Source organism: Xiphophorus maculatus, chromosome 23 (assembly GCF_002775205.1).
Source record: "Xiphophorus maculatus strain JP 163 A chromosome 23, X_maculatus-5.0-male, whole genome shotgun sequence".
Taxonomy (NCBI): Eukaryota; Metazoa; Chordata; class Actinopteri; order Cyprinodontiformes; family Poeciliidae; genus Xiphophorus; species Xiphophorus maculatus.
The window spans coordinates 18,944,389-18,965,468 of NC_036465.1; the positions used below are offsets into that span (position 1 = coordinate 18,944,389).

General features: G+C 38.9%; 1 protein-coding gene across 1 annotated transcript; it reads left to right on the plus strand.

The window, feature by feature from the left end:
• The first annotated feature begins 3,892 nt into the window (after positions 1-3,892).
• LOC102237405 (alpha-1A adrenergic receptor) lies at positions 3,893-20,473 on the plus strand. The gene is made up of 2 exons (XM_005795485.2): positions 3,893-5,324; positions 19,398-20,473. Exons 1-2 carry the CDS (start codon positions 4,361-4,363, stop codon positions 19,961-19,963), a joined length of 1,530 nt encoding a protein of 509 aa, XP_005795542.1. The 5' UTR covers positions 3,893-4,360; the 3' UTR covers positions 19,964-20,473.
• Positions 20,474-21,080: the final 607 nt, after the last annotated feature.

Genomic DNA, 21,080 nt, shown 5'->3' on the forward strand with positions numbered 1-21,080 from the left:
CAAATTCAACTTTTATCTGGTACATTATCAGTCTGCAAAGTGCAAGTTATAGAACAGTATATATTTTTTCTCCCTGCAAAATGTATTTTTAACAGTTCTACACACTAAATTGAAAAGTTGTTAGCCAAAGAGACCAAACTTTGAATTAATAGACCATATCTTTAGGAAGTTCCTGCTTATGCATGCAGCAAGGACACAAAATCATACATCCATAATCACAGCTCAAATAATCAAATACTGACTTCCGGCAATGAAACACAGATAAATGTTGAGGTCTGCTACTGATCAATGAATTCCCTGAAGTGTAATAAGTTTCATTAAATATGATTACCTCTAAAAGCATTTTTAGAATGGCTGTTTTTGTAGTGTAATAACAAAAGCATTATTTTGTTAATTTAACAAATCAAATTGTTTTTACCAACAATCTTTTCCAGTGTTCTGCACCCCACAAACTGGGTAACTGGGATAATGAATCTAACATTGACAAAAGATAAGGAACATAATAATCTAGAATCACTGAGGAAGGACTGAACTAAAGTAAAATAGAAACAAGGTTGACCTAATCAAGGAACAGAATAATAATGAAACTAAAATGAAAATCATTGAAACACCAAAGCAACTCTAAACAACCCAGAATCCTGACATCATAATCCGTCATACATCCAGCCAAACACCTTTCTAAAGTATAGTGAACCAAATGGACTGTGGTAAAGAATACAAAAATAAGAAAAACATCACTGCAATTAAGAAAAGAGGAATGTTGGCAGGGAGTTGATAGTGGTGCAGAGTCATCAGTCAATGTGTGCCCACTGATTAAGACAATGTCACACAAAACTCAAGATGAACTGTACACTTCTGAACTACAACAACAGGAAAACCACCCAGCTCTCAGACACAATCAAAAGGAAATTAATTTTATTCTTTCTAATTATTTTTTAATTTGTATTATATTATTGAATATTGTCAGGAAGTACACTAATTACTTTTTGGGTATGTGCAAGATCCATATCAACTCTGTAGAAGAGGAAATTTGGCTAGAACAAAAATTATTATTGACTATTTATCCTCTTCAAAATAAATAGCCATAAGCGATTTATTAACTTATCTTAAACGATGCAGACAGAACGTAGCAGAATAATGTCTGTGTTTATAAGAAAAAAAACACAGAAATTATAAAACCTGGTCTCCACTGATACAGAGTAATGAGGAAGCACTTGGTTCAGGACGGGATGCTGAATAAAGACGCTGCTTTTTCTTCCATTATCCAAATTTGGGGTAAATTTTAGTGCAAAGGCAGTCAGCATACACAGTTTTCTCAGTGCTCATTGTTTTTACCATCAACTGTCCTGCGAAAACAATAGGACACCTGACAACTGCTTGTATGTTTTTCTAATATTTTTGGATATACAGGAGATATTTAATATTACCAATACTGAAAAACACAATATCATAAACTAATACAAACTGAAGTGAAGACCTTTAAATATGTTCTGTAAAATATATAGATATATAAAGTATAAAACCTGGAAGTTTTGTAAAATGACAAGGTAGCTAACACCCCACAAATGTATATTATATCAGGCATACGTCAGATATTTAATATTGTTTTTTGAAGGAGGCTTATTGTATTTAAACCTGATATGTTTGGTTTGGTGTTCATGAATATTGTAATGGTTTTTTAGGCTAGTAAGGGATTTAAATATGTCTGAAAAATATTTTTCAATTCACTGAGTGGAAGACAGTAACAAAACAAAGAAAAAGGATGAAACTTCTAAGCAGCGGCCAAAAAGTCCAGGTCTGGTCATTGGAGCAAATTCTCTTTAAATGCAGAAAACAATATACTAAAAGAACTGTCCAAAGAACCTAACATGTATTCACAGCACATAGAGTTTGATACCAGGAGGGAGGAAATGTTTGGCATAAAACCAAATACGGCAAATATTGCCTGAAATTGTCTCTGAAGCATGGGGGTGGACTCACCAACATGACAATTACCCAAAACACACCAGTAAATCCACCAAGAGCTGGCTAAAGAGTAAGAAACAGAAAATCTTGGACTAGCCCATATCTTGATGTCATTGCAGATACTGGATAAGGACTAGAAGAAGCTTTTCACTAGATACATTTCAGATAAATGGTGTAAGACTAAGATTTAATGATTATAGAGTAGATGATATTATAACTTTCCCCTTTTTATAATACACATTTTTATTGATATCTTTCTAAGAATTTATAATGGAGTGCATTGTCCTTACTTTTCTGTCCATTTCTCTGCATTTTCTGCACTACACATTGGCCTCACAATCCCCCAGTGATCTGACTGCATGGTGGGTGTGCTGTACCCAAATGCGGGAGATAGGAAATAGAAAGATTGTATCTTAGTGGAGTTTAATTAGCAGAAGAAAACTAACTTACAAAATAAAGGGTAACGCAAAGGAACAAAACAAGGAGAGAGAAGCAAATGACTGAAAAGAGAAAGGTATATAAACATAGAGAACGATTTCACTTCAGTTTTACTGTTGGACCTTCTTATCATCATCACACTAAAAGTTGCCAAACCCGCTTTTACAATCCTGTTTTCTCCTTCTTTCTCTCTCTCTCTCTCTTTTACACACACACACACCCCTACACACACACACACACACCCATCCTCCTGGTGACCCTTCATTGCTTACACATCCCACAGCTAATCAATAGCAGAGACGCTGATCATTCCTGCTGACTAATGAGAAGTCAAACTGGAACAAACAGCTGCGTAGGACTACACAAGTAAGCATGCAAGAATCAATTTCACATTTTAAACCGCTCATGTTGCGTTTACTGTCAATAAAACAATCACAAATTCACAAGCTGTTAGTTATAGTGCCTGCATGTCATAAGCTACCATTTGGCTTTAACTGAGAATACTGTTAAGAGTCTGTTATTGGAAAAACACTGCAGAGAATAAAATGTTTTAGTTGACAATACGTTATTTCACCCCAAATGATGCAGTCGGAGGCTACAAATTCCTTTTGCAACAATGTGAGAGGGTTGTTTATTGCACCTTCTCACTCTGGAGAACAATGCTGGGATTCATTGGGATAAAACTGGGTTCAGGAAGCAGTTTCACACATAAACTGACCACCATGAAGTCCAGAGCTGAACCTGAATTAGGATTTTTGAGATTTACTCTCTTTCTATTAATCAAAAGTATTGTAACTTTGTCTGAACAAAAATACTGTAACACAGAATCCTTTAAACCACTGCAGATTTGTGCTGTAACCACAAGTTGGTGTTAGAATAAGTAAAAAATTACAGTAATAATGAGAGTGTTTATCTAAAATTCAGTACAAATAACTAAAGGAGATTTTAAAACTTTAGGGAATTGTTTCAAATGTAGTAAATACATATTTACAGGCTAGCCAGTTTGACTAAGTTTTTGTTATTTTGGAACAAAAAGGTCAAAATGTTAGTCTCCAGATGAAAAAAGTTGGTAGAGACTCATCCCAAAAAGTTTGCCGCTGATTGCTTTTAATCTAACAAAATGTGAAACCAGCGTGAAGTTGGCAAGTGCAGCAAGGTGCTATGCTTCATTATTTATATGACCTTCAGTTGTACGGAGTCTTCTTAATTTTTCGAGACAGTTTTTCCTTTTTGGAGGGTAAATAAACAAAATAGTTGAAAGCACAGTTCTATTCCTAATAGGTTATTTCAGCTTGTCTTTGTTTTTTGTTAATTTGCTGTGTTAAAGAAGGCCAAAAAACGCCCTCTAAATCAAGGCAACCATTTACCATGGGGAGTACAAGGGGGAGTTAATGCGCCTTTTGCGCAACACTTTATTTGTTCAATTAGGCAACCTCTTCTGGTGGGAAAAGGGGTGTTCCCGTACATGTCACTACCAGCATAAAGGCAGCTAAGTTGTTCAGGTCTAGCTATAAAATCGCGCAGCTACTGCAACAAATAATAATTTTGTCCTGAAAACGCAAAAATAATTTGCATCGCAACATACAAATTTGTTTAACTGAATTGCATGGTAAGAATAATGAAGAGTCACCTCTCTTTGTGCTGTGCGTCATGCGCACTCTGTCGGCTCGCTTTGGGTATGTTTGGTCAGTTTGTGGCAGTGCTGTGTGTGGGAGAGGAGGAGAGGAGGCAGGAGATGACTGCCACAGCCCTCACTTCTCCACTGAACCCTCATAAATGTGGAAGGAGAGGGATTGCCTGCGAACAGATCGGCTGCTCAATGGACTAATGTGGACTCATGGTTCGGCACTTTTTGAAAGAACCATGTGGACGTAGGGAAGTTTGAGCACTTGCACGCAGTACATACTCTTTAGTTATAGTGATAGAAAGCCTGCTATGGAGCACGTCGTGACTCAAAATGAGTTTGAGCACTGACGATGTAACAAACTTGTGGAAAAATGGTTCCTCCGACCTCGAGTGGAACTCTATGCAGGTCAACTCCACCAACAGCTCCAGGACGAACCACACCGCGTTCGGCGAGCTGGACCTCACCCGCGCCGCCCTGCTCGGCTTGGTGCTGGGGGCGTTCATCGTTTTTGCCATCGCGGGCAACATCCTCGTCATTCTGTCCGTGGTGTGCAACAGGCACCTGCGGACCCCCACCAACTACTTCATCCTTAACCTGGCCATGGCCGACCTGCTGCTGGGGACAACGGTGCTGCCGGTTTCTGCCACCCTGGAGATCTTGGACTATTGGGTGTTCGGCCGGATCTTCTGTGACATCTGGGCTGCGCTGGACGTGCTGTGCTGTACGGCGTCCATCATGAGCCTGTGCGTAATATCCATCGACCGCTACATCGGAGTGAGCCACCCGCTGCAGTACCCGGGTATTGTGACGGAGAGGCGGGCTCTGCTGGCCATGCTCGGGGTCTGGGTGCTCTCGGTGGTCATCTCCATCGGACCTCTGTTCGGCTGGAAGCAGCCGCCGGCGCCGGACGACACGGTGTGCCTCATCACAGAGGAGCCGTTTTACGCGCTCTTCTCCTCTCTCGGCTCCTTCTACATCCCGCTCGCCGTCATCCTGGCCATGTACTGCCGCGTTTACATCGTGGCCAAGAGGACCACGAAGAACCTGGAGGCGGGCGTGATGCGGGAGAGGATGAACACCAGCGAGCTGACCCTCAGGATCCACAAGGGCTCTCAGGTGCACGAGGACCCCGGCGCACCGGGCACCGGAAAAGGCCGTGCGCACCAGGCCAGGAGTTCCCTCACTGTGAAGCTCCTGAAATTTTCCCGGGAGAAGAAGGCAGCTAAAACTTTGGGAGTTGTGGTCGGAATGTTCGTCCTATGTTGGCTGCCTTTCTTTCTGGCCCTGCCTATAGGTAGGTTCAGCAGGTCACATCTGACAAAGCGCTCCATTATTCTCTGTTATGATGACAGGTATGTTATAGTCATTTGCAGCCACAATCCTGAACATCCTATAATTTAAAAACTTAACAAAAATATGAAAACAGGGGCAATCTGATGTTTCTGAAAACAGCTTAGTGCTGTGGGGCCCCCCACAAAACTCTACACAGATCAGAGTAACAAACGTAGAAACGTCCAAATTAAGCACATGCAAGTGTATCCCAAGAAACCAGAATGTCATCAAAAGTGCATTTCAGTAACTGGATTCAAATAGTAAAACTCAGAGGTTACATATACATTCATACATTACATAGTTATGAATTCAAACCACTTTGAAGCTGACTGTTTACAAAATGAGATGTCCAAATATATTATTGGAAAATTAAGTGGAAGAAAAAAGTATTTACATGCAGGGAACTCTGCACTGAGGCAGTGATTTATGCTAAAAGAGCCCAAACAAGTATTAAAAGCACAAACTGTACTTAAACCAATTTCTCTGTATTATTATTTTTTAAATGTTCTTCAGCAATATTCTAATTTATTACAAATGTTTGCCCATAATCCCACTGCTTTCTGATCAGCAGGTCTGAAAATATCAGATTCCCCCTAAGTCCTGATTCTAAGCATCAGGACTTAGATTTCTCACTATTTACAGTCCATATATACGCATAAACCAGCAGCATGTACTTGCATGCATTTTTTTCTCAGCACCATAAAATGAAATTGGGGGTCATTTGATGCTGTAGTGCATAAATATGGATAATACTATAACAATAACAATGACTAATCATTTTAAGCAGGAGAAACAGCCTTAGTGCATCTCTGGTTGTCTATAGATACATTGTAGGAGGAGTTGCAGGCAAAGAGGACAGCAGCTTTGTTGAGACTTAATATTTCTACAAACTGTGGGACACAATCTACAAACTCACAGACTTTATGAGATTTTACTCGTTTAATTTAGGGACTGTAATAAGTAATGAAACACTTAGGAATTTGAGGAGGAATTCCTACTGAACTTATCCAAACAATTCCTGTTATCCTTTGCTGTATTTCCTCTTTGTTAGTTAATCTGGTTGTGGCCTCCGATCTGCTCAGTTTTCATCAATCTTGCCGAGACTCCATGACGTGACAAACACTAACGGGTCTGTTTCAGAAACTGCAAGTGGAATTAAGCAATGCAAGAAAGGAAAAATGTGGTGAGCAGGTCAGAAAACCAACCAAGTCTTTCTACATATTTATGAGTTGGATAGAAAAGGACCCACCTTTTCTCTATTTTTTAAATATAGGATGTGGCATGAGTTTGTATTTATTCCCTTTTAATCTAATACAGCTACACACATCCAGCAGAACTAACTCCTAACAACTCGCCTAATGACAAAAATACTAACCTAATTCTCTGTCTGTGTGTATTAAACTGCGGATAAATACAAGCAGAACATTATTTGGATAAATAGCCAAGAGGTCCATGTTAACTCTGGAGGACCTGCAGAGATTATTCATGCACTCCACACATCTGGATTTTATGGAATACTGGAAAGAGAAATGCAAAAAAGTTAAAAGAAAGCCACAAGAAGTCCCATTTAAAGCTTGCCACAAGTCATGTGGGGGATACAGCAAACATTGAAGAAGGTTCTGTAAAACCTTTTGGCTTGCAGATAACTGCCTGTGGAGGAAGAACGGCAATAGAATACACCACTGCCATGGTGAAACATGGTGGTGGCAGCATTATACTGTTGGATTTATTTTATTCAGCAGGGACATGGAAGCCATCAGAGTTAAAGGAAGATGGATAGAGATAAATAGAGGAAAATCCAGGGACAAAACCTTATGGGAGTTTATTTGGTGAGCTGAATAAAAGTGTACAGTTTTTATATGTAAGAAAGAAATTAATAAATGCCACTGTGCAACAATAGGCTTAGTTTGGTTAGAAATAATTATCAATAAGTTCCAAGGAAAATTGTTAATTGCAATCACAATGAATAAGTCAGATATTATCAAGAATTCATATGCAACATCTCACAGTTTCTGTCAGTTATTGCTTTCTGACCTGCCTGGTGAGGTTTGGTATTAAATAACAATACGTGGAGTATTAGCAAATTAGCTTTCAAACCTAAGAACTACACGTTCACAGTGATCGAATGGCCTTACTGACTCTAGTGGCAAACCATAGATATCGACTCACAATTTGGCATATGGATGGCAGGTGTGGTAATAAAATTAGCTACTGCGCCACTTAGCAACCCCCATTAGTCCCACATGTGCCTTTGTGTGCCATAAAAGACTGGCAGCCAAACATAAGTAAATCACAATAAACTAAAAAAAAATTGTTTTTATCCTAAGGGTTCTTCTTACAGCATTTTTGAGTCAAATTCTTATTGCAGAAAATCTGACAGACAGTTTTGGGCTTATTTTGAGATACAGTCTCTGGCTACACAGACAGCAGGCCATACTCTGGATCAAAAGTATCTTCGAAGATCCAGTTTTTTTACTCAGCCAGCAAGACGTCCATGCGTGTCCACCACAATCAGCTTTTGGGAGCAAAGGCAAAAGAGAGCGGACACTGCTGCAGCCTAAGTTTTGCAGCTCCATAAGATCATTGGGATTCCTGCTGTGCTTGCGCCTTCCTGGAAGTTATCACAAAAATAGCTTAATGCTGTACATTCTGGGATTCATTATTTTTATATTCCCGTTTGTTCTCTGTGTGCAGTTTAGCAATTGTTCTCCATGTGGCTCAGTTAGATTCCCGACACCATGTTTCATTTTCCTTCCACTTTATAATTTTGCACTACCTTGTGTTGACCAATCACATAAAATTCCAAATAAATATATAAAATTTAGTGGTTGTAATGTCACAAAATGTGTTGCTCGCTTGTTTCTTTTTCAAGGCACTGCATTACTGCTTCTGTAGAGATTTGCCTCTGTGTGTGTTTGTCTACCATGGTCAGATGAGAGCGTGCGCATGCCTCAGGCTTTGAGCCTCATATCCTCAAAGATGGAGAGATTGTAGCTTGAAGGTATTCTTGAGATGCCCCAGATTTAGGAGCCTTGAAAGTGTAGATTTCCAGGGAGAGGGGTCAGCCGGAAGGCCCCATTTATGTAACACCATGGGACAAACTGCCAAGGAGCCCCTCTCCTCTCCCAATGCTGCGGTCTTCTCCATGCGTAGCATACTGATACACTGAGACAAAGCACTATGCCTCTTTACTTAATGCAGATTTAAAGTAGGCAAGTTCAAGTCTTTCCTGACAGGAAAGTCTTTACAATTCATCTTCATTGAAAGCTCTCTGCCATAGCTGAATCTTTTAGAAGGTGCACACTTTCTTTACATTTTTTTTTCCATTTTAGTCACTGTTTTTCTCTTTGACTGTGCACCTCAGCTCTCTGGTGATACTTTGGTCTGAATTAAAATTCTCCAAGTCCGATAGGATCGCAGGCAGCACTCTTCTCCTGTTGCTCCCTGAGCGTTTGTTAGCTTCCACCCACAGTGTGGGATTTCCGTTTTCACACGTTATTAACCCAGCTTTCTTCAACTGCATGCTGTCACCGATAGGCGATGTGCGCTGACGGGGTTCCAGCTCGCAGAGTGTGTGTGTGTGAGAGGGGGGGAGGGTGGTTTCCATACATGAAATGCATAGGTTGAATGTGTGTTTGTGTGCAGGTTGGTTCATGCATTTCTCTCAGGATTTTGTCAGTGAGGCTGGACATGGTTCCCTCTTGTCCATCTCTGTAGATTTTTAGACTGCACAGATGAAAGTAAGGCTGCGTGCTTCCAGACAGAGCTACATTGACCTTAGGTCTGAAAGGTCACAACCCCTGAGTACCGCTTGACAAACTATGTGACCCCCTCCCCCGTTCTTCCCGCGTCATTACTGATCTACTCTGTCTGGCTCAGATTTTGTAAATACCATGGTTTATTGAACATAAATGGCAAGCAGACAACCAGGGTTGACTAATTTGTTCTGAGTTTTTAACTTCTGTGTTGCCTTTTATGCTTTCAACTTGAATCAAATTATGTCAAGATTGTAAGAAAATAGATCAAAGATGTTTTATAATGTTAGCGGTATTCCAAGCCTTCAACTACTGATCAAAAGCAGCCCCAAAAAACTCAATCAGTCTCAGAACAAACGCGGATTTAACGTTGGGTTACGTCACATTCCTGTATCTTAGTATGCAAAAGAAAATACTGTATATCAAAAATCTAATTACAGCCATGGAGAGGAATTATAAGGGAGTAAAACTAAATTTACTTGTTTAAAACTCCAGTCACTTAATTTTTTTTTTTTTTTTGCCATATAGTCTACAAGGTTTTACTCTGCTGTTTGGCTTGGCATGTCAGATTATCTCCATCCATTTCTATGAATGTCTATATCCTTTTTATTTTAAAATTTTCCACATTTTGTATTACAGTAAAAATGCATCAAATGTAAATAATATTACATATTACTTTTAGCAAATACAAAGCTTAAAAGTGTTGCATATATTTGTATTTAGTTCCCCTGAGTCAATCATTTTGAGAACCACCTCATGTTTCAGTTACAGCTGAACGCTTATACCAGCTTTGCACATAGAGACAGAAGATTTTTCCCCAATTCTTCGGTGCAAAACAGATCAAGATGTCTGGAGAGATTCTGTGAACAATAAGTTTCAAGTATTTGGAACATTTTTCTGTTGGATTCAGGTCTGGACTTTGACTAAGTCATTCTAAGCCATTAAAAGGATTTTTATCTAACATTTCCATTGTGTTTTTGGCTGTGTTTGGGGTCGTTGACTTGCTGAAGCAGAAGTCAATCTCAGGTCTTTTGCCGTCTCTAACAGGCTTTTTTTTTTTAAACATACTGTGCTCTATTTAGTTCAATTCATCTTCATCAGGTATTTGTTGAAGAAAATGCTTCTGACATCATGATGTTGCCACCACTTTTTTGAGGCATAAAGACAGATTTTATCCTCTCTTTGATAAAGGATAGATATGTGAAGTGCATGACTTACAGTTGTCCTGTCATCAGATTTCCCAGCCTGATATGTGACTCTCTGCCACAGATCTCTTGGCTGATTCCCTGATTAATGCTCTCCTTTTGTGTGATCTGTCAGTTTAGATGAACTGCTGTGTCTTTTTAGGTTTGTGGTGTCACAATCTCTTTCCATTTTTTGATACTGCATTGAATTGTGCTCAGTGAGATGTTCAAAGCTTTGGATAATGTTTTATAATCTAACTGTTTTGAACCCCTCTCCCCTGACCTTTCCACTGGGTTCTTTGGTGTTCATGAAGCCGTTTCTTCACTAATGTTTTTTAATGTCCATCAGAGGCCTTTGTAGTTTAACTTGATTTATACACAGATGATATTACACACAATTGACTCTAATTTTTGTGATTTCTGAAGGCAATTGATCCCAATATTTAGAGAAAAAAAATTGTAAAAGGTGTCCAAATACAAAATGCATTTTGGATTTTTAAAAACTTACCAGCAGCGCTCATTCTCCGCCTCCTGCTGGCCAAGAGATTTCATCCTCTTTCATGCTTGATTTTTATTTTCCAACCAACATCTGAGCAGTTTTTCATCTTTTTTTTTTTTAAAACACAAGTTCAGTCTGCCAATTTTTACCAGCAACTTCCTATTTTCCTAACTTTCCTCTATTCATTTTTTAATTTTTGGTATGAGGCCATATCACTTCTGACATTCAGCCAACAAGTGTTTCTCAAGGAGCAAAGAAGCTGAGTTAGGTGGCCTTGTAAGCATAAAAACACAGATTTCCATCTGAGCTTCCATTGTTTATTATGCCATTATTTCTAAATACAGCTCTATTCAATTCTAGTTTAAATAAAAATGAAACCAAGATGTTTTTTAACCACAGATAAAAAGAAATACTGTATATGTATCCTATTTACTTGACTTACTCTGTTTAAAACCCTTATCTTTGCAAAGATCAGCTCAGGACTAGCCTCATGTTAAACAGTTGGGGATTTTTTCTGAAAAACAGACATTCATATCATGGTAAACATTTATAGCTCTTTTTTTATGTTTATTTCAGTAAGATATGATGAGCATTCTTAAAGTACATTACCAGATTTAAAAAAACGCTTCATAAATTCTCCAAATTTCTTAAAGTGCATAAATTACTTTAATGCTTTAAATCAAAACTGTTATATTAAAATACAAGAGTTACACAATTTAAGCAATCGGTTAGGGTCAAGTGAGGATATATGCGTGAATACTAGTACAAACATTTTAATTAATCATTAAGGTCATGATTTCTCTCACAACTGCCTGCTTGTGCTGTGCACATCTCCTGTGCTATATCATACTTTTAAAAAAAGCATAACAGGCAACACTCCTTTAGTTTCCATGCTTTAACTTTCCAAACAGCCACCTTTCTCCCATGGAACCAAAGCCATATGTAGGAATGTCAGAGAGACCACAGAAACAGGTGAGGGAGGGGCACTAGAACTGGCAGACTAGTCAGGATAGAGGGAAAGATAAATGCAGGGACGTACATAGACAACCTGGATGAAAACTTGCTCCAGAGCATCTTGACCTCATGCATCATACAGCAGGATGGATTTCCTCCAGATGGGACTGATGGGAAGATGGATGGAGCTAAAGCTGGAAAAAAAACCTGCTAGTGGCTGAACTTTGTAGACTGGAAACTTTGTATCCAGGATAAGAACCTAATACGTCCAACCAGATCTACAATGGGATGATTTCGATGAAGTCAATCCCAGACCTAAACCCAGGTGATGCTCTCCATCCAAACTGTCTGAGCTCCAACTATTTCGCAAAAAAGATTCTTGTCAAAATTCCAACAAGATCTAAACAACTTAAGGTGTTTAGATTCAGTCGTTTTAACAACTACTGGATCAGTTGAGCCATCAACAAATGCACAACACCCTGTTCCGCGTTGTTCGCGAAACATTTGGACAGCAGCTGTGCACTACTTTGTGTTGGTCTGTTATCTACAACAGTCAACAAAATGCATGGAAGGTTGTCAGTAGACTAAAAGTGGGAAGCATGAAAGAAAAATTTATCTCCATCGTGCATATTAACGTTTTGAGCTTTGATTTTTACAAGACCGTTTTGTCATCGTGATAGCTGAATAATCATTCAATCAAGAAGTAGCTGATTAGAGTGATGGATGAGTGCATTCATGTTCTCTCCTCTTTATTGCAACCCACCTCCAGTGAATCAGTCCAAATGACAAGAAGAGCAAGACTCATGAAATCAATGGGTTCAATAACTTCATAAACAGAAGATTTTTGTCAAGAGATGCTTAGAACAGCTCAGTTTATAGACATGGAACAATTTACTATGACTTGGAACTCTAAAGCTTCATGATGTCCATTTCATCCTCATTAATACACCCTGTTAAACTCTACCCTCACTGATTTAACAGCATTCATTAAGAGTTTTATAGATTATACTCAATTTGCAGAACAGAGACCCATCAGTGGAGACATTTGTCATGCATCTCAATGCCCCCCTCCCCTCGCTTTCTCATCCTCGCAGCCCAGACAAAGAGGAATGATCAGTGGGCTGCATGTGTTACATCCTAACGCAGCTTTTTAACACCCAGAACGAGCACAAATATCCTGCGAAGGCGCCGTAAACTGTGCCGTCCAAATGCGAAATTTTAGCAGAAACCAGCACTCGCGTATCCTCCTTATGAAAATGTGAAATTTATGGGGGGGTTTTCTGTGCATTTTTCATTGAGCAGATGATCAGCTGTGCACCAGGATAACCGATGGGATTTTTTTAGAAGAGGGAAAATAATGAGAGGGCAGCATGTCAAAGCGATGTATAAAAAAGGTGGCAGGGAAGAGCAGTAGGGTCTGTGGGGCAGGAGGAAGGTGAAGGCAAGGGGTCTCTGGGTTGTCAGTGTGATTTCCTAAAAATATCCCAACACTGCGGTTTGACTGAAAGCTCTGTGTGAGGGCCGTAGTGCTTTCAATCTGAGCCACATTAATCATGTTTATAGGTGTTATGAAACAGAATTTGTGAGTTTCAGAGGGAGAAGTTTGTGTGTGTGTATGTGGGCGTGTGTGTTTTAGCATTTCTCACCTTGTAAGGCCCCTTTTTCCAACAAATACTACATGTGAAGACCCACAGCTCCTTATGGGCCCAAAGCCAGGGGCCCAATAAGAAGAAGTTCTGTTTTTAGATTAGAGCTTAGGTTTAGGTTAAGGTGTGAATTGAGTTTTGGTTACATTTAGGGTATAGAAATTAATGAAAATGAAAGGAAGTGATTGCAGAGCTTTTGTGGGGATAGAAAGACATACTCTGTGCACACACGCGTGTGTGTGTGTGTGTGCTTCACATGGCAGAGAATAGGCATCGCTCCTTCCAATTAGCGAGAATAACAGGATGCAGAGTTTTGTTAAGATGTTCCTGTGTTTCGGAGTGAGATGTGTGTGTGCCTGTCCTCAGGAAGGAGGTGCGAGCGGTCCTCTTAACAGAAGAACCCAAGACCACCACCCACATCAAACCTCCTGCAGTTATCTGCTGTATATTTATACCATTGTCTCGCAGCTCAAGCCCATCGCATCCTCCTATACTATAGGCTCTGAACATAAACACTCCTGAAAGGACAAAAATGGAGCGAGTTCACATGGAACTTAAACAAACAAATATGTTCCTAATGTGGCTACAGGCCACTCCACCGTTATCCTGTGTTTCCTACTATTTATCCCCCATGCTTGTGTAACGGAGATCCATGAACGTGATGGCCTAGGCCCACCTCTTTATTTTTTAATAGAGGCCAAGATTTTTATTAGCTCCTCCCGGAAGGAAGGTAGCATGTCCGTGTTTGTCTCAGGCCATCAGAAGAGCTTTTAAATTAAGTGGGGATTCAGAGTGATTCGCTTTGCTTTCATCTAATGCGTCGGTTCCCTGGATTTGAATCTAAATACTTCTGCTCTATAATGCAAGCTGTAAAGAAATATTATTTCATTATTTGTTGCCTTAAGCAGCAGATTAATACATATTCTTATCTAGAGGCCCAGAAAACTGCAAAAAATACAGAAGTACAGAATCTGATATTAAGCTTTTTACGGGTCTGGATAAGCAAAGGAAAACACATTTGGCATTAATACCAATTTTATGTCTGTTCTACTATCCATCCATTCATCCTTTGGATTTTCTTTTAGCTATAGAAGCCTGGATATGTTATAAAATGTTTCCAGTAATATTTCCAGTTTTCTTTCAGTCTGATCTGTCAAAACTGATGGTCCTTATTAGGATTATGAAGCAGACACATTTTTTAAAGTGTTTTAAGTAAACTTGATGCTTTTAAGTACATTTAAGGTTTCAAACGTGAACTATTACTTGAAAAATAGGGTGGGATTTATTAGTTTGTAATTGAACAGCAAATGAAGGAACTAAGAGGCTATCTCCACTTTTGAATCAAAACATAAGCTCTTAATGACCATTGAATTTTTGTTTTGTTAAACTCAAGACAATCTGCATCAAAGGACATGCTGTTAGTTGAAGCTTTGGGCGTTTAATGCATTTACTTAACAGAAGAATAAAAGTTGAAACATTTTATATTAAGAAACGGGCCTTCTTCAATTATCACTTTGGGTACAACTTTTCTTTTAAAAATTCATTAGTCTCTCATAAGAAATGCCAGATGGATGTTTTACTCCGTCTGTAATAAATTGAGATCTTAACTTTGGCTTAGTTGTTCCTGTCTTGTCATGGTGTTTTCTTCAAGGTAGCAGTAAATTGCTCTTAGGAGTACGTGTGTTTGATGGCTGTCCACTGTGAACAGCATTAAATGGAGGATTTTATCGCTACACTTCTTAGTTCTGACTGGTCTTTTGCCGACTATTGTGGAAAAAAACAACCCCTCAGCACGATGCCATCTCCTTGTTTAGCTGTAGAATACTGACGTGATGATGCTCAGTTACATAGCTTAGGACAAAAGTTAAGCTCATTTGAATTTCACAATGTTAAATGAATACGTTTCTCATAGTACCAAAGTTGTACCAAAACGCAATCAAGGCCTGTTCAGTAAACTACAGTTGTATCTGCACCACACATTTCCTTCCTGAGTGTTCCCATATCTCTACAAACCCTGATTGTTTCTGAATGTTGGTTTTTATGACCATCATGTTGTGAGTTACCATCCTGATAGTCAAAACATTTGCTTCCCTGATTGCACTTTTGGCTTGAAGGCTAGATTTAGGAAGACAAATGCAGCCGTGTTCCAGAAATCTTTCATCCCTCCCCAAAAGATCTGTACCTTCACGCAATCCTGTCTGACAGAACAAATCCCTCTTGATCTCATTGCCTTGTTGATGCAGCGCTGGTGTTTAGTTTGAAATGCATCACAAACCGTGACAACTGATGTAAACAAGCATCTGCCTTCTAAATAATGTCTAACAAATTTGATCAGGCACAGATATGCAGTGCACCAAATGTCTATTTTTTTGTGTCATAGTAGAAATAGTTATGACTGATTGATTGGTCTGAATTGTGAGGAAATTCGTTTTGCAATTAGTTTAGAATAAATTAAGAGATTTAAAAATAAATCGCAGTCTTTCAATTAACTTTAACCCAAAATGTCCTACCTCTTATTCAAACATGTGATAGAATGAAACTTATGCAAAATAGTCTTGGATAAGTCTAGCACAGCTTCGCTATGTTACACAAACATGGTAAGCTGAAATATTTAACATAAATTATCTGTTTTTATTTAAACAAACAAAAAAAACTATCCTTTTTACCACTGTTAAAATAAGCAAAACCTTAGTTATTATATCCACCAACTGTTTCTACTTAAGGAGAAATGTTTCATTTAAATTAGGGGTGCATGATATATTGCAACTAAAACTGCCATCAGCTGATGTTAAGTCATTTTTTATCATGTCTGTATAGTTTTGACAAATAAAACTGGGCCAATATTACATGATATTCATTTTGGTCTTCTTGTTCTTTCTGGAGGGTGAGAGAAGAGATTGGTGTTTGTTTGGTCATGCTATGGATCAGGACAGGACTTTGGGGAACTGAAGCAGAAAAGCAGTGGTGAAGTCAGCAGTGTGGTAATTTTCTTTTTCCAAGATGTTGAAAGGATAGTAAAATATATGTAATATATACAATATGAGTAATCGCAAATAGCAGCAATGTTATTATTGGATATTGATATCAGCTGAAATTTTAATATCAGTGCATCCCTAATTTAAAACTAAATAAATAAATGCTGCTATTAATAATTAATACTCAATTGTTTCCATGAAAAATAAATAAATACAATTTTTTAATGGGGAGCTTATTTTGTCATACAGTTAATGTATTTATCTATTTACCTTTTCATTCATAATGGTGTTTAAGTTGCTAAAATGGTCTGAAAAGTTGCTAATTATTGTGACAAAGTGCCAAGTTGGCAACAGAGCTTCTTTCGTTCTGACCACAACCCGGCCCACCACTCCACTCATCCCCACGCTTGGCCGAGGCTCTCAGTGTCTCTTGGCTCCGTCCACTTAGTTGGAGTCTTTTCAATACTTATCAGGGACGCGGTTTTACTTTCACAGGGGCATGATTTAACATCCAACTCTATTCTGGCCGGTGTCGTGCCAAGGTAGTTATCCTAGTAAATAGTCTTATGGTTTTTATTTTGATAAATTAACTTTAGCAAAATAAAATAGAGTAAACTATTAGATTTATTTTATATTTGTGTATTTTTTTAAAAGTTTTATTTTCAGCTGTAGTGACTTATTTGACAGTGGTCAGACCAGGCAGCGGGTTGAGAATCAGAGAGAAGACAGGCCAACAGGCCGGGACTCGAACCTGTGACAGCCACTTCTAGGACTAAGGACTCAGTATATGGGTCACAAGTTTTAGTCCAGCTCCACTGCAGTGCCCTCTGCAGAATATTTTACATTGTTAATTTGTGCTTTCATAAACTGGGAGTTTAGCAATCTGATTTAAGCTTCTTTGGGCTGGTAAGAGTTCCACGTTTAAGTGATGAAAAATCATTTGGTCTGTAGTTGTTTGGGTCATTTGGTTCCATTGCACACATCATTAGAACCACTACAGATAAATTTGGGTTAATTTCCTGCCTAGTTGAGTAAATGAGAAGCTAAATGGTTGTAGCCAACACACCAGTCTGGAAAAATTGATCTCTGAAATCAGACATTAAATGCTCTTAAGAACCAATGAAAAAAGTTTCCTTTAACACTTGATCCTTTAGGGCTTGCGACGAAAGCACTCGTCGCCATCAGAATTCATCAGGATCTGATGCCTAAACTGAGATGGATTAAGACAGGCTCTCTCTGCAGAGGCATACCCTGTATCCCAGTCATCCTCGTCACTCACAGTCATGCAGTCACATTTAAGTGGGTTTCCAGAAAGGGGGGCGGGGGGGGGGTCATGAAAATACCAGCTGCTTACAAAAACCGCTGGCAGCTCAGGAGGCCAAGACAACTCTATCTGGTTCACCGAAGCCTCAGAAACACTCAAGGTAGAGATTTTATTTTGTTTATGGGATTATCATCCAGAACAACAGTAAGCATGTGTATGCAGACCCCTCACCTTCATCATTCAACAAGTGTCAGTGAAATATAAAACATGCAGTACTATAAGGAACCATTCAAGCCGTCTTTCCGATGTTCCTATTAAAGTCAAACTGAGGTGCCTCCACCCGTCTGTCATACATTACCAGAACTAATTTCACACTTGAAATCCTGAAATTACAATAAATCTTCAGCCTCTCCGGGAGCCTGATATTAATGTAAGAACGTGGGTCGCTTTAATTTAAGAACTCTTCACATCTGCCGGCATGCGAACACATAATGTCTCTGTTTCACACTAATCCTGCTCTTGCTGTGCGTATTAATGGACTTTTTTTCATCTACTTCCTCTTATCTCCTCCGCACTTTTGTCTGTTATTCTCATGTATTAAATCTCCACCGCATCGAGGAACAAGTATCATCAAGTGTAGATTGATACAAGTGCAGAAGTCATTAATTTTTAAACATTATAAGCCTGCTCCAATAAGTTACGCTCAGGACTGTCTTCCTGAGCGCTACACGCAACATTAACCTGTGTTAGTTTTTGTGTGGAAGGCAGAAGTGTGTTACTGCCCTTTAAGCTTCATAACCTCTCCCTAAAACCTACCATTTCATTTAATGATTGCATCTCAAATAATAAAACACTCCCACAGAATTAAAGAGGAATCCAAGATTGGATAAATCTTTGTTCTTTTTAAAAATATTTCACAATGTTTTATTTAGATAAGCACATAACCCGTTTATAAAAGGTATTTCTAAATATAAATTCTGTCTTGTTGGATAATGTTTTGTAGCGGTGACGTTTCAATTCACTCTGTGCAAAAACGTTTTAATCAATGCTGCCACCTGCTGGATAAATATGGATCAATCCTAAACATGAAACCAAGAGTTACACGCAGTTCAGTTACAGTATATTTTTGCGTTACGTTTCTATAATTACATTTTGTCATTTGAAATAATCTAGGCTCAGCATGTTCACTCAAAGAGGTTTAGAATAAAAGTTTTTCCCCATTTCAGTGTGTAATTTTTAGCACAAAAAATTTATAAAATGAATCGCTGGACTCTTCCTTTTTAAGCAATTCATCAAAAAATGTCTGATGAAACATTTCAAACATTTTTTGTTTGATGAAAAATGTTCAAACAACATTTTGGCTCTAAAAGCAACAATATTCTTAGGTATTGTTTTAAAAAAAAAAAAAAGATCGTGCTGTAAAGTTTATGTTTAGTTTAATAACCTAAAGCATTGTTGGAGTGGTTTATCTGAACTGGAGGAGTACAGTTTGACCATAGTTCACCGAGTTGTCAACATGAGCACAAAACCGTGTTGTATCTCTGATTTTATCACTAAGTGTCCAGAAGCATGGGACTGGCCTGACTCATTTAAGACCAATAAAAACAGAATGTTTATGTTGAATAACCAAAACACTGAGTCATTATTTATTTTGAGGTTCTTTTTGATGAAAAAATTGGCCTGTAGAGAATAAGATTTTCTGTACAAAATAGTCTGCTGTTTTCCACTGATCCATCTCCTTTTATCTGTTGTCCTCAGGGTCCTTTAATGTGCATCTGCGGCCACCTGAGACCCTCTTCAAAGTCATCTTCTGGCTGGGCTACTTCAACAGCTGCCTGAATCCCATCATCTACCCTTGTTACAGCCGCGAGTTCAAGCTGGCCTTCATCCGGATCCTGAGGTGCCACTGCCATCAGCAGAAACGTCCCGGCTGGAGAACGTACAACTACCGCTCCTCCACCTTCCGCTCCTCTGGAAACTCACGGAAGGGCTCAACGGATCACACCTCCAACTGGCTGAACGGGAGTCAGCGCACCCTGCCGTCGTCTGCCAGCCCCAGCCCCAGCTACCTGAGCCAGGGCCTCCCTCCGTGCCCAGAGGGAGAAACGTTGTACATTTGGGGAGCCACCACCTCAGCACCCTCCACACCCAACCTGCTGCCTGGCAGCCCGGCAGACTGCGAGCAGGGAGGCGTGAGAGGCAACGGCAGAGATGTGAAACGGGCAGAGGGGACCGCTGGAGGTGTGTTTTCTTTCACCTTTAGGAACATTAAAGACAAGCGAGGGCTCAACAGGGACATCATCATGCCTGATGACAAGGTGTGACTGCAGGCAGCATCTGATTTACAGATTAGCGGAGTACACGCTTTGCAGGTTTCACTGTACATGGCTTGTGTTGCTTCATCCATCAGTGGCATGTCTTCAGTGATTAGTTTGAGGAGCTGATCTGTTCATTTACTCTTCATTTCTGTGTTTGTAATTGGTGAAAGGTTTCTCTCAGTGAGCAGTGACCACTACGATGTTCAAATATACCCGTTTTTTTCTGCCCTGTTTGGATCATAAAGAGAACTGCATGTCATTTTGGAGAAACGTTGGAGAAGCCTAAGCTAAATCATTTCAAACATTTTTAGCTTCGACTCATCATGTTTTCTGTAAAAAAGTCTGATTTGTAAAATCAAAGCAACCTCTTGTAAAACAAAGAGCGGCCAGGCATTAGACGACCTTTTTGTTGCAGTTGTCTGATATTGTGGTATTTTGTGAAAATAAAATATTGTGTGTATTTTTCTGCTGTGCGCACAATCTTCAAATATATTGTGTGTGTTTGTAGAAATGTGATGGAAAAAATAAAATATAAAATTCCAATTTGATGTGTAACAACTTAATATCTCTGTGGGAGAAAATGCTATAATGTATGTTAAACTGAACCTTAAGGATTAGAGGGAAAACAAATTGGCTTGGACAAAATTCATAAACCACATATCACCTGCGAGGTGACTAATGAAATTTTTACTTTTATCACGTTTGGAGAAGTTATTTTGTCATTTAAAGACTGAAGATGATGTAGCAGACACACTTACATAAAAGTAACATCAACCTTCACAATTTTTGGCAGCCTATCACAAATACATTCTGAAACTAAATTTACAAAAATTGAACCTATAAACTTTGCACTTTTGTTTTAATTAAGGAAGATACGAGTCAGATGATTATTCTCTGGGAAACTCATTAAAAGAATGCGGACAGATCAAACGAGATAACACAGGAGGGGTTGTTTCTCCACAAAGTGAGTTTTTGTTTCATACCAAATCCACGTGTAATGATTCTTGCTAAAAAAAAAAAAAAAAGAAAAAATCTGAGTTTCTTTTGAACAAAGAAGAAACTTTATTAAGAAGAATATAAGAATCACTTATATTTCAAGTTTAAATTAAACTTAGAATATAAA